Source organism: Piliocolobus tephrosceles, chromosome 7 (genome assembly GCF_002776525.5).
Source record: "Piliocolobus tephrosceles isolate RC106 chromosome 7, ASM277652v3, whole genome shotgun sequence".
NCBI lineage: Eukaryota > Metazoa > Chordata > Mammalia > Primates > Cercopithecidae > Piliocolobus > Piliocolobus tephrosceles.
Window position 1 is genome coordinate 52,287,427 of NC_045440.1, and position 14,559 is coordinate 52,301,985.

A 14,559-nucleotide genomic window follows, 5' to 3' on the forward strand; every position below is an offset into this window, starting at 1 on the left:
TCAAGATGAAGGAAAAAATCTTAAGAGTTGCGAGGCCGAAGCACCAGGTAGTCTATAAAGGAAAACTTGTCAGATTAACAGCAGATTTTTCAGCAGAAACCTTGCAAGCCAGGATTGGAGTTCTATCTTTAGCCTCCTTGAACAAAATAATTGTTAGTCAAGAATTTTGTATCCGGCAAAACTAAGCATCATAAATGAAGGAGAGATAAAGTATATTTCAAACAAAACAAGTGCTGAGAGAATTCACCTCTATCAAACCAGTACTACAAAAAACTGCTAACTCTTGGAACAAACCCTCAAAATACACCAAAATAGAATCTTTGTAAAGCACGAATCTCATAGGACCTATAAAGCAATAACACAGTGGATATAAAAACAAGGTATTCAGGCAACAACTAGCACAATAAATAGGACAGTACTTCACATTTCAATACTAGCATTGAATGTAAATGGCCTAAAGGATTCACTTAAAAGATATGGAATGGTGGCCGGGAGCAATGGCTCATGCCTGTAGGCCCAGCACTTTGGGAGGCCAAGGCAGGCGGATCACAAGGTCAGGAGATCCAGACCATCCTGGCTAACACAGTGAAATCCCGTCTCTACTAAAAATACAAAAAATTAGCCGGGCGTGGTGGCACACGCCTGTAGTCCCAGCTACTCAGGAGACTGGGGCAGGTGAATGACGTGAACCCGAGAGGCAGTGAGCTTGCGCTGAGCCAAGATCACACCATGCACTCCAGTCTGGGTGACAGAGCAAGAAAAAAAAAAAAAAAAAGAAAAGAAAAAGATACGGAATGGCAGAATGCATAAAAATCCAACAACCAAGTCTTTCTGTCTTCAAGAGATCCACCTAACACATAAGGACTCACATAAGCATAAGGCATAGGGTGGGAAAAGGGATTTCATGCAAATAGAAACCAAAAGCAAGCAGGAATAGCTATTCTTACATCAGACAAAACACACTATAAAGCAATAACAGTTTAAAAAGACAAAGAGAGACATTATATAATGCTAAAAAGATTAGCCCAATAGAAAAATATCATAATTTTAAGAATATATGCACATAACACTGGAGCTCCCAAATTTATAAAACAATTACTACTTGACCTAAGAAATGAGATAGATGGCAACACAATCATAATGGGGACTTCAGTACTCCACTGACAGCACTGGACTGGTCATCAAGACAGAAAATCCACAAAGAAGCAATGGACTTAAACTATACCCTAGGAAAAATGGACTTAACAGATATTTACAGAGCATTCTACCCAATAAATGAAGAATATATTTTTTTTTCATCAGCACATGGAACATTCTCCAAGACAGACCATTATGACAGGCCACAAAACAAGTCTCAAGAAATTTAAGAAAAATGAAGTTATATCAAATACTCTCTCAGATCACAGGGGAATAAAATTGGAGATTCACTCTAAAAGGAACTCTCAAAAATATACAAATGCATGGAAATTAAATAATCTGCCCCTGAATGATCTTTGGGTCAACAATTAAATCAAGATGAAAATTGAAAAATTGTTCACACTGAATGATGATAGTGACACAAAACCTCTGGGATAGAGAAAAAGCAGTTCTAAGAGGAAAGTTCATAGCATTAAATGCACTCATCAAAAAATCTAAAAGAGTACAAACAGACAATCTAGGCTCACATCTCAAGGAACTAGAGAAACAAAAACAAACTAAACCCAAAACCAGCAGAAGAAAAGAAAGAACAATGATCAGAGTAGAACTAAATGAAATGGAAACAAACAATACAATACAAAAGATAAAACAAAAAGCTAATTCTTTGAAAAGATAAACAAAATCAGTAGACCATTAGTGAGATTAACCAAGAAAAGAAGGGAGAAGATCCGAATAAGCTCAATCAGAAATGAAATGGGAGATATTAAAACCAATACCACAGAAATGCAAAAGATCACTTGAGGCTACTATGAACACCTTCATGTTCACAAACTAGAAAACCTAGAGGAGATGAATAAATTCCTGGAAATGTACACACCTCCTAGATTAAACCTGGAAGAAACAGAAACTCTGAACAGACCAATAACAAGTAGTGATATTGAATAAAAAATTGCCAACAACAACAACAAAAAGTCCAGGATCAGATGGATTCACAACTGAATTCTATCAGACATTCAAGTGAGAATTGATTCCAATTCTACTGAAACTATTCCAAAAGATAAAGAAAGAGGGAATCCTCCCTAAATCATTCTATGAAGCCACTATTACCATAATACCAAAACCAGGAAATGATGTAACAAAAAAAGAAAACTACAGACCAATGTCCCTGATGAACATAATGCAAAAATCCTCAACAAAAACCTAGCTGACCAAATCCAACAACATATCAAAAAGATAATACACACTGATCAAGTGGGTTTCATACCATGGATATAGGGTTGGTTTAACATATGCTAGTCAATAAATGTGATATACCACAATACCACATAAACAGAATTAAAACAACAAATCATATTATTATCTCAGTAGATGCAGAAAAAGCATTTGACAAAATTCAGCATCCTTTATGATTAAAACCCTCAGCAAAATTTGCATAGAAGGGACATAACCCTAAGGTAATAAACGCCATCTATGACAAACCCACAACCAACATTATACAGAAAGCACTACCGCTGAGAACTGGAACAAGACAAGGATACTCACTTTCACCACTTTTATTCAGCATAGTATTGGAAGTCCTAGCCAGAGTAGTCAGACAAGAGAAAGAAAGAAAGGGCATCCTAATCAGTAAAGAGAAAGTCAAACTGTCGCTGTTTACCAATGAAATGATTGTACCAGAAAACCCTAAAGACTCATCTGAAAAGCTCTTAGATCTGATAAATGAATTCAGTAAACTTTCAGAATACAAAATCAATGTACAGAAATCAATAGCACTGCTATACACCAACAGTGACCAAGCTGAGAACCAAATCAAGAACTCAGCCCATTTTACAACAGCTGAAAAACAACAACAAAAAAAACAAAACAAAATAAAACAAAACAAAAAACCTTGCAAATATACCTAACCAAAAAGGTAAAAGATCTCTAAAACAAAAACTAAAAAATGCTGCTGAAAGAAATCATAGATGACACAAACAAATGGAAACACATCCTATGTTCACAGATGGGTAGAATCAGTATTATGAAAATGACCATACTTCCAAAAGCAATCTATATATTCAATACCCATCAAAATATCACTATCATCCTTCATAGAACTATGAAAAAACAATCCTAAAATTCATTAGGAACCAAAAAAGAGCCCACAAAAGCAAGACTAAGCAAAAAGAACAAATCTGGAAGCATCACAATATCTAACTATAAGCTACACTACAAGGCTATACATACCAAAACATCATAGTACTACTGTTATAAAAACAGGCTAGTAGAACAATGGAATGAAATAGAGAACTCAGAAATAAAGCCAAATACATATAACCAACTGATCTTTAGCAAAGCAAACAAAGACATAAAGTGGGGAAAGGAGATCCTATTTAACAAATAGTGTTGGGATAATTGGAAAGCCACACGTAGAAGAATCAAACTGGATCCTTTTCTCATCTAATACAAAAATCGACTCAAGATGGGTCAGAGATGTAAATCTAAGACCTGAAACCATAAAAATTCTAGAAGACGACATTGTAAAATCTCTTCTAGACATTGGCTTAGGCAAAGACTTCATGACCAAGAACCCAAAAGTAAATGCAACAAAAACAAAAATAAATAGATAGGACTTAATTAAACTAAAAACCTCTGCACAGCAAAAGAAGTAATCATCAGAGTAAAAGACAATCCACAGAGTGGGAGAAAATATTTTCAACCTACACATCTGACAAAGGACTACGACCCAGAATCTATAAGGGAACTAAAACAAATCAGTCAGAAAAATGCAAGTAATCCCATCAAAAAGTGGGCTAAGGACATGAATAGACAATGCTGAAAAGAAGGTATACAAATGACCAACAAATGTATGAAAAAATGCTCAACATCACTCATTATCAGGAAAACGCAAATCAAAACCACCATGCGATAATACCTTACTCCTGCAAGAATGGTCATAATGTAATTAAGAAAACGAAAAATATCAGATGTTGGTGTGGATGTGGTTAAAAAGGAACACTTTTATTTTTATTTATTTATTTTTTTATTTTTTTTATTTTTTATTTTTTGTTGAGACGGAGTCTCGCTCTGTCGCCCAGGCTGGAGTGCAGCAGCTGGATCTCAGCTCACTGCAAGCTCCGCCTCCTGGGTTTACGCCATTCTCCTGCCTCAGCCTCCCAAGTAGCTGGGACTACAGGCGGCTGCTACCTCGCCCGGCTAGTTTTTTGTATTTTTTTAGTAGAGACGGGGTTTCACTGTGTTAGCCAGGATGGTCTCCATCTCCTGACCTCATGATCCGCCCGTCTCGGCCTCCCAAAAAAGGAACACTTTTATAATGCTGGTGGGGCAACCACTAATACAACCACTACAGAAAACAGTATGGAGATTTCTTAAAAAACTAAAAGTAGAACTACCATTTGATCCAGCAATCCCACTACTGGGTATATATTCACAGAAAAGAAGTTATTATATAAAACAGACACAAGCACCACTATGTTTATAGCAGCACAATTTGCAATTGCAAAAATATGGAACCAGCTTGAATGCCCATCAACCAACAAGTGGAAAACGAAAACGTGGTGTATATATACCATGGAATACTACTCAGACATAAAAATGAATGAAATAACGGCACTTGCAGCAACCTGGATGGAGTTGGAGACCATTATTCTAAGTGCAGAAACTCAGAAATAGAAGCCAAATATCGTATGTTCTCACAAGTGCGAGCTAAGCTATGAGGACACAAAGGCATTAGAATGATATAATGGACTCTAGGTACTCGGAGTCAGGATGGAAGCGGGGATGAGGGATCAAAGACTACGCATTGGGTGCAGTGTACACTGCTCGGGTGTTGGGTGCACCAAAATCTCAAAAATCACCACTAAAGAACTTACTCATGTAACCAAACACCATGTGTCCCCCTCAAAACTATTGAAATAATAATAGTAGTAACAATAAAAGATAGACAAAAATTTAAATAAATCAGATATGGGTGAGACTCAAGGCATAATTCATCCTGAGGCAAATTTCCCTACAGCTGTGAGCCTGTGAAATCAAAATCAGTTACATGCTTCCAAAATGCAATGTGGGACATGCATAGAATAGACATTCCTATTACAAAAGGGAAAAACAGACGAGAAAAAAGGAGCAACTGGTCCCAAATAAGTCCACAATCCAACAGGGTAAACAACATTAAATCCTAAGGCTCTAGAATTATCTTCCTTGACTCCGTGTCCTGCCTCCTGGACAAGGTGGGGTAGGGGTTGGGCCCCCAAGGCCTCAAGCAGCCCAAGTCCTATGGCTCAGCACAACCAAAGCTCTCATGGGTTGAAGTCTTTTGCCTGCAGCTCTCCCAGGCTGACAATGCACATTGGCAGCTCAATAGTTCTGGGATCTTGATGGCAGTCCCACTCCCTTTATTCCACTAGGCATTGCCCTCACAGGGGCTGTTTGCAATGGCTCTGCTCCTGTGAAAAGGCACTGCCTGGGGCCCCAGGCTGTCCAAGACATCCTTTGAAATCTAGGTGGAGACCATTTTTGACCCCATAGCCCACTCATTCTGTGCGTCTGCAGAATTAATACCAAAGTGCAGACTCTGTAAGCAAGTGTATAAAATATGCTTTTTAAAGATGTTCTTCATCATTTAGTTTAATGCCTTGCTGTGAGAAGTTTATATATGCGCATTGAAAACATGAAATGAGTGTGTTACTTCAAAGATGCATTGTAAGCTGCTTTATTACAGTGAATTGAACTGCTTCCCAAACAATGAACTCTGTAAACAAATGTACAAATACGCATTTAAAAGATGTTCCTTACCATTTAGTTTATTGCCTTATCGTGAGGAGTCATATATATATATATATATATATATATATATATATACACACACACATATATATACACACACACTGAAAATATAAATCTGGGCATGTTACTTCAAAGATGCATTGTGAAGCACTTTATTAAAATAAATTAAACTGTTTAACACTGTGAACTTTTTAATCACATGTTTAAGACATGCTTTTTAAAGATGTCCCTTGCTCTTGTGTTCTAAGCCATAATGTGAGGAGTTTATATATCCACATTTAAAAGATGAATCAATGTATGTTACTTCAAAGATGTATTGTGAGCTGACTTATTACAGTGAATTGGACTGTTTACCATTCTGTGAATTCTGTAAACAAGCATATAAAATGGTTTTTAAAGATGTTCTTAACCAATAAGTTTAAAGACTTATCGTGTGACGTTTACAAATATATACTAAAACATACATCTGCTGCCAAGGCTTACCACCTGCATTCTTCATATTAGGGCATAATCCACACCTGAGCCCACTCGAGTGACAGCTGAGGTGACCAAGGTGCACTGCTTAGGAATTTGGGGGGCAGAGACTTAAGGTGGTGGAGGGTAGTGAATGCTGATTTTTTTCAGGCATGATGAGCTGCTCTCTTTAGGCTGCCTCAAAGATCTCTGAAATGAATTGGGTGTCATTCTCCCATTGTCTTGATGAATGGTACCTGACTTCTTTTATCTACACTAATCCCTTTATCAAAGGATCAATTGGCTGCTCCCTTGCACTTTTTTTGTTCTTTACTTGACCAGGCTGTGAATTTTCTATATTTTCATGTTCCACTTCCGTTTTAATTAAAAATGTCATCTTTAAATCATTCATCTCTTCCCACATGTCACTCTAGGCATTTAATAGAAGCTGTGCAGCTCCTTCAACTTTTTGCTTAGAAATTTATTCCACCAGATGTCCCAATTCATTCTCTTAAATCCAGCCTTACATAAAGCCCTCTGGTATGGACACAATTCAGCCAAGTTATTTTCCATGTTAGAAAATAATGGCCTTTATTCCAGTTTCCATTACCTTGTTCCTCATTTCTGTCCAAGACCCCATCAGAATTGCCTTACTGTCCATATTTATACCAGCATTCTGATTATAGTTACTTAAGCAACCTCTAAGAAGTTTTAGACTTTCCCTACAGCTCTCCTTTTGTTTTGAGCCCTCACCAGAATTGCCCTTAATGATCTATTCATGGCAATACAAGCTTTTTCTATCCTGCTTCTCCAGATATCTTCCATCTTCTACCCATTATCCAGTTCCAAAGTCACTTCCAAATATTCAGGTGTTTGTCACAGCAACACTCTACTCTTTTGTACCAATTCTTTTTCTGAGTCATTTTGTGCAGCTATAACAGAGTACCACAGATGGAGTAATTCATAATGATCAGAAATTCATTGGTTCACAATTCCAGAGGCTGGGAATTCCAAGATTGAAGGCCCAGCATCCTTTAAGGGCCTTCCTGCAGTATAATCCCATGGCAAAAGGGTAAGAGAGGGCAAGAGAGAGAGAGCAACAAGGATCCTAGTTTGTCCTTTTATAAGGAACCCATCCCCATGATAAAGAGCTTGCTCCCACGATAAGAAACTCACTTCCACAATGACAACATTAATCTACTCATTATCTTTCATGGTCTAATCAATCCTTAAAGTTCCCACTTCTTAATGCTGACACAATGGCAATTAAATTTCAGCTTGAGTTTCAAACCATAGCAGTCATGTAAAAGGAAATTAATAAGAGGCAAAAGTAGAGCAAAGGCAATTAAAAAACTTTTTTTGATTGGTTGACTGTGTTTTAATACTATAACCTTCAGCCTTCTATGAAAAAGAAATTTAGATTTCTTCTAACCATATTTATTACAGAAATAATTTAAAATCATGTTTTGAAATTAAGAAACCACATTGAATATGGAAACAAATTTGAGGATCAAAAACTTCTGATATACAGAAATCCTGCCAATACTTAAAAACCAGACTGCATACTACATATCTGAGTTTCAGAACTATCCCATAGGTTGTGAAAAATGGGGAAAATCTTTTTAATTATCTAATTAGTATTTGTATTTCAAACACTTGTAATTGAGAGAAATCTCTGAATAAAACATCAAATTGCAGTTTAGTAGCAGTATTAGTATACAATATGACTTTTTGATATTGAAGGATTCATATTTCACACTGAAATTATGATGGTGAATCTGAGGTTTTCATAAAGTATCAAATGTTAAAAAGTACACTAAGATAGCAGTCAGTTTGAGTTGTAATAATAATGCTACAGGGCTGCGCATGGAGGCTGATGCCTATAATCTCAGCACTTTGGGAGTCCTAGGTGGGCAGATCTCTTCAGGCCAAAAGTTCGAGACCAGCCTGGCCAATGTGGTGAAACCCTGTTTGTACTAAAAATATAGAAATTAGCCAGGCATGGTGGGGCATACCTGTAATCCCAGCTACTTGGGAGGCTGAGGCACAAGAATCACTTGAACCCAAGAGGTGGATGAGCTGTGATGGGACAACTGCACTCCAGTCTGGGCAACAGAGAGAAACTCTGCCTCAAAAATAATAATATGATAATAATAATAATAATAATAATAATAATACAGACTCTTAATTTGGGGCAAATCATTTAACTAACATTGAATTTAATTTTATTACCTGTAAAATGAGAGGTATATCCCATGCTTTGGAAGTTCTAATGTCAGTTAAAAGTTTGAACTTGTTTCATAAATTATAGTCACAGCTATAAATTACCTTCTATAAAAAGCCTATTTTATGTCAAGTAATAAACATTTTTGCTTCATAAACATTATTGCTCTTTGCATGCAATACCTTAACATGTACCACAGAAATATGTGCATTTCAGGATTTGGAAACAAAGGTTCACAGAGGGTAAGCTGCCCAATGTCACACAAGTAATAAATGCAGTGGTGGAATTCCAGCTGAGTTCTGTCTGTCTTCCTATCCTTATGCCAACACAGTCATACATTCTGATTTTTATCCAACTGATGACAGATATTCAGTCATTCAAGCCACATGGCAAAGTTTAAAATAATTGTTCAACTATCACATAATGGCATTTAAAAAGCTGTCTATTTGAACCGTCACCATGAGTGATTTAATAAAGTTTCTATTACTTACAGATGTTCCAAAGATATGAGTCCTTTAAATGTTTGCTTATCTAGTGCATGGATTTCATTCTTGTATAGGTACCTGGAAAATATATAGAATCTCATTAAATTATAAATTAGTAGAGATACTACATGTCTTAGATACAAACTTTTTAAACTATAAGCTGCAGACCTTAGGAGCTTTGTGGGATGTCCATAGATTCCCTAACAATATATAGAAATTGTCATTTCATTTAAATGTGTTCAATTGGTAAGAATTCTAAGCCTATCTCATCAAATTCTCAAATGGATCCCTGGTTCAAAATATTAAGGAACATAGATTATTTGTGAAGAAATTCTGACTAATGGAGTCATATATATTGAGTAACAACTTCTCTAAGAAAAATATATGTTTGACTATAAATAATTTTTTAAAATTTATTTTATGACACTGAATATATTCAACTGGTAGTTATAAAACTGGCAAATACCAACATGAGATTCATCTTAAGGGGATAAAAGCATCTTAGAGATGCATAAGATGAATTTTGATCCTCCTGTGGCTGCTGTTGAAAATCTACAGGAAAGAATACTGTAAATGGATTTATAAATATGATGATACAACTAATCTTACCAAACGGTTTAAAGAAAACAATTTATGTAACATATGAGCACTTTCTCCATCACTTTTCTTCAACCATAGGTTGGTAAGGTGATTTCTTCCCCACACTCTTTGTTAATGTCATGAAAATAAAGCCCTGGATCATTTCTACTTGTGCCTCTCAAGGTTTGAGACAATTAGAATTCCTGAAACCTTCTATCAAGTGTCTTTGGAATGTGCTTTTGCATATTATCGGTGCATCAGAATCACCTGGTGGTTTGTTAAGCACACCAATTCTAAAGTTCACCCACAAACCTACTCAACCGGACTCTCTCAGGATATTTTCTAGATAATTCAATTGCAGGTCATCTGCAGTCCTGCCTTAAAGGCCGTCAAAATCATAATTCTGGCTAAAAATAAAGAAGGAATTGATTTTCTGTAATTTACTTAGTGAAGCTTTGAAAGTTCCAAACCAGTTTCTTTTCCCCCAGTTTAGGACTCCAGTCAGTTTCTAAAAGTAGCAGTGACTAGTGTGAATTTACATCTAACTAGATATTGTTTTTCCTCAGCATTAATTGATACTACTGAATATTTTTCTTTTACTCCAAATCTCAAAAATATAGCTATGTGTTAGAATTCAAGAAATACAATATTTTAGAACCATGTTTCTTCAAACATTTATAGGAAGCATTGAGAAGTCTCAAAACTCACTAGTGGTTCTCAAGTGTGGATGTATGCAAATCAGAGTGTAAGTACATGAGTCAGTAGTACTTGTAAGGCCTCATTTTGAGTTCTACCCAAGCCTCATAGTGATGTCTGGGTCCCTGCCTCCACAAATTCAGATTTAATCATGAGTCCGGGGTATAGACTAAACATTGAGTTTCTTCATAGCTCCACAGGAAATAATAATATGCAGCAAGGTTGAAAACTACTGTTACTAGATACAGAACCAGTGAAAGTATTCTGTAAATGTACCCTACTGGATTCAGAAATACCTCCTGGTAAAGGCCCTTAGACTATTGGAATGTTGAGAGCCACATGACTTCAAGGGTGTCATGTCTTGAGGTACAAAGAAGTTGACCTCTACTGAGAGGCATACAAACACTATACTTGGTTTTTATTATTATCGTCAATTTTAAATAATGAGGAATTGTTTCATAAAGATAAAATGAAGTCATAAAATATTTCATGAAGGAGTTTCAAAACTTAAAACTAAAGATTCCTCATAATATTTTATCTCAGATATACAGATTCAATTTAGACTGTTATATTGTAGAAAATGGTTCAGGAAAAATAAGTACAAAGTAGGGGGGAAAGAATAGAATAGAACTTCTGCAGTCAGATCTGCACAAATTGATTAAATCAGTAAAGTATGAATTCCAGGTATGTTACTACCTATATTCATGTTGTAGGACCAACAGGTTTGTATGCTTGCTGAAGAGTAACAGACCAATACACTGAGATGGCAGAGTTTGCAGCAGAGAAAGAGTTTAATTATCAACGGGAAGCCAAATGAAGAAACAGAAAGGACACTCAAATTCTTCTCCCCAGTGAGTTCTGGGCTGGGGTTTTTAATGGGATAGTGGAGGGAAAGAGGCTAGAAAATTGGGGTTGTTGATTGGCTGGAATAAGGGGGATATTATTTGGATATGGAAACCGCATTCCTTGGTGAGTCAGTTCCTTATCAGGTCCTTCAGACCTTATTGGTGTGCAGGACCTAAAAGAATGTCTCAAATGGAAAACTTAACATTTCATAATTCTCAAGTTGTCATCTACAGAGCAGTTAAGAAGAACTATAATCTTCATGGGTCTATGTGATGTTGGGACAATAGGCACCAAACAGCTATGAGGAAGGGATCAGAGAGCAGTTGATCTTATGATGAATGCTGATGTGCTGAAAGTTTGGCTTATTTTTGTTTCTTCCCACCCTCCCACTCACCTTATTTCCTGATTAATTTTATAAAGTTTCTAGGGATTGTTGTATTAACACCAGTCACACAGCTTCCAATTTCCCATAGGATAATGATATTCAGCTAAATTCAAATCTCTCCACACACCTCTGAAAACCATACAGTTTAACAAAGAACAAAAATACATCACCCAGAGCACAAGCTATGACAAAACCAGAGAAAGAGAGCATTAGCAACTTCATTTAAGTGGGGAAAACACTAAAGGCATCTCTAGAGTCCGCCCTCAGCAGAGTCAAGTGGGAATTTCACAGATGAAGGGACTGTGGTGGAAGGGGTAGAACAACAAAGGGTGAGAGTACCACCCTGATGAGAACCTTAGATTGAGGAAATTAGAACCCTGGCTCCCAAGGAATTGAAAGAAAGGTCTTGGAAAATGAGTGGGAGAAGGCACCTTGCTAGCATGGGGTAACTTGTGGAGAATTTGTATTAACAGGAAAGAAGAAAGCAAGAAGTCAAAGATAAAATAAATTAGTACCAGGATTTTAATAATCCAGATGATTGTGTACCAAGATAATCACTGCAAGGAAAATTACCTATAAATACTGATAGGAAATTAAGAAAAACAAATCTGATACTAAATTTGATAGAAACAGAAAACCTAGAAATATAAATTTGGATCAAAATCTAAATAAAAAATTAAAAAGATATTTCTCAACTCTTTCATTTACAATAACTTATACATAATAAGCTACCTAGGAATAAACTTAACCAAGGGGGTTAAAGACTTCTACGCTGAAAGATATGAAACATTACTGTAAGAAATTAAAGACAATGTGAATGAATTGAAAGATTCCCCATATTCATGGACTTAAAGATTTGATATTGTTAAAATGTCAATACTACTCAAAGTGATCTAAAAATTTAATACAATCCCTATCAGAATTCCAATGGCTTTTTTTTTTTTTTTTTTTTTGCAGAAATAGGGAATCCCATCCTAAAATCTATGTGACATTTCAAGAGGCCCTGAACAGTTAAAACAATCTTGAGAAAGAATAACATAGTTGAAGATTTTACACTTTCTGATTTCAAAACTTATAGCAAATGTATAGTAATCAAAACAGCATGGTACTGGCATAGAAACAGATATACAGACCAATAGCAAGTCCAGAAATAAGCCCTCGCATATATGGTCAAATGATTATTTACAAGGGTACCAAGAATATACAATGAGGAAAGAAAAATCTGTTCAATAAATAGTGTTGGGAAAACTGGCTCTCCACATGGAAAAGAATAAAACTGGAACCTTCTCTTATACCATATACAAAAATTAACTCAAAATGAAGCACAGACCTAAAACTGTTAGAAGGAAACATACAGAGAAAGCTCCATGACCTTGGGTTTGGCAAATATTTCTTAAATGTGACACCAAAAGCAAAGGTAACAAAAGTAAAAATAGATAAACTAGATTACACCAAGATTTAAAAGTTTGGTATGTCAAAGAATACAGGGTGAAAAGGCAACCTGCAGAATAGATGAAAATATTTGCAAATCATGTATCTGATACAAAGTTAATATCCAGAATATACAAAGACCTTCTACAACTCAACGACAACCACAACAACCAAAAAAAAAAAAAAATTAAAAATGGGTAAAGTACTTTAATAGACAGTTCGTCAAGGAAAATATACAAGTGACAAACAAGAATTCACTAATCATTAGTGAAATGGAAATCAAAACCACAATGAGCTATCACCTCACATGTTAGGATGGCTACTTTCAAAAAGACAAAATAAGCATTTGTGAGGATGTGGAGAAATAAGAATCCTGTACACTGTTGGTGGGAAGGTAAATTGGTACAGCCACTATGAAAAACTATATGGAGAGTCCTCAAAAATTAAAAATGCAATTACCATCTAGAATTCTTAGGAAAATATACTTGTGGGCATATATCTGAAAGAATTGAAAGCAGAGATATCTGTACACACATGTTCCACACCAGCACTACTCACATAGCCAAGAGGTGGATTCAACCCAAGTGCCCATTGGTGAGTGAATAGAAAAACAAAATGTAGTATATACATACAATGATATATTATTCAGCCTTAGCATTTCAGGAAGCCAAGGCAGGAGGATCACTTGAGCCCAGGAATTCAAGACCAGTCTGGAAAGATGAGATAGCAAGATCTCATCTCTACTAAAAATTTTTTGAATTAATTTTTTTTTTAAAAAAGGAAAGAAATCCTGACACATGCTACAAAATGGATTAACATTGAGGACATTAAACTAAGTAAAGTAAACCGATCACAAGAAGACAAATACTATATGATTCCTCTTATATGAGGACGATAGAGTAGTAAACTCATAATGACAGAAAGTAGAATAGTGGTTGCCAGGGGCTACAGAGAGAAGGAAATGGAGAGTTGTTTAATGGGTATAGAGTTTCAGTTTTGCAAGATTAAAAAGTTCTGGAGATTGATTACACCACAATGTGAATATATTGAATAATACCAAACCATTTAGAAATGTTTAAGATTGGTACATTTTATGTTTTTGTATTTTTTAATATGTTTGTATTTTCTACCACAATTACATTTTTAAAAAATGTTAAAAGGACATAAAAATTGTCTAAATTACATAAAATAACTGTGTCTGCATAAAAATTAGAACAACATCCAAAACATTGACAGTGATAACAGGCCTGGGGTTTTGCACAGTTTTATTTTCTTCATTGTTCTTTTTCATATTTCAATATTTTCTAAGATGATTATATATTGATATATTGCTTTTTCATATTTACGTCATATTTATTTTTATTATATGAGTAAGAAATTGTATCACTTTATAAAATATATAATTTTAAAGAAATAAATCAAACTCATCTACCTGTTCTTCACCCTGGGCAATAACATTACTTTTAAAATTTTGTTTTATATTTTGTGTTATCTTTTTTTATAAAATGATATTTAGTGTATATTTTGTTACTTTTTAC

The 14,559-nt window shown here is 35.4% G+C and overlaps 1 protein-coding gene across 1 annotated transcript in view; it reads right to left on the bottom strand.

The window, feature by feature from the left end:
• The window catches only part of PXDNL (peroxidasin like), a 523,848-nt gene that overhangs the window by 236,399 nt on the left and 272,890 nt on the right, over positions 1 to 14,559 (bottom strand). The window contains exon 4 of the mRNA XM_023184241.2: positions 9,091 to 9,162. Coding sequence (XP_023040009.2) covers positions 9,091 to 9,162 — 72 coding nt within the window. The remainder of the gene's footprint in view (positions 1 to 9,090; positions 9,163 to 14,559) is intronic.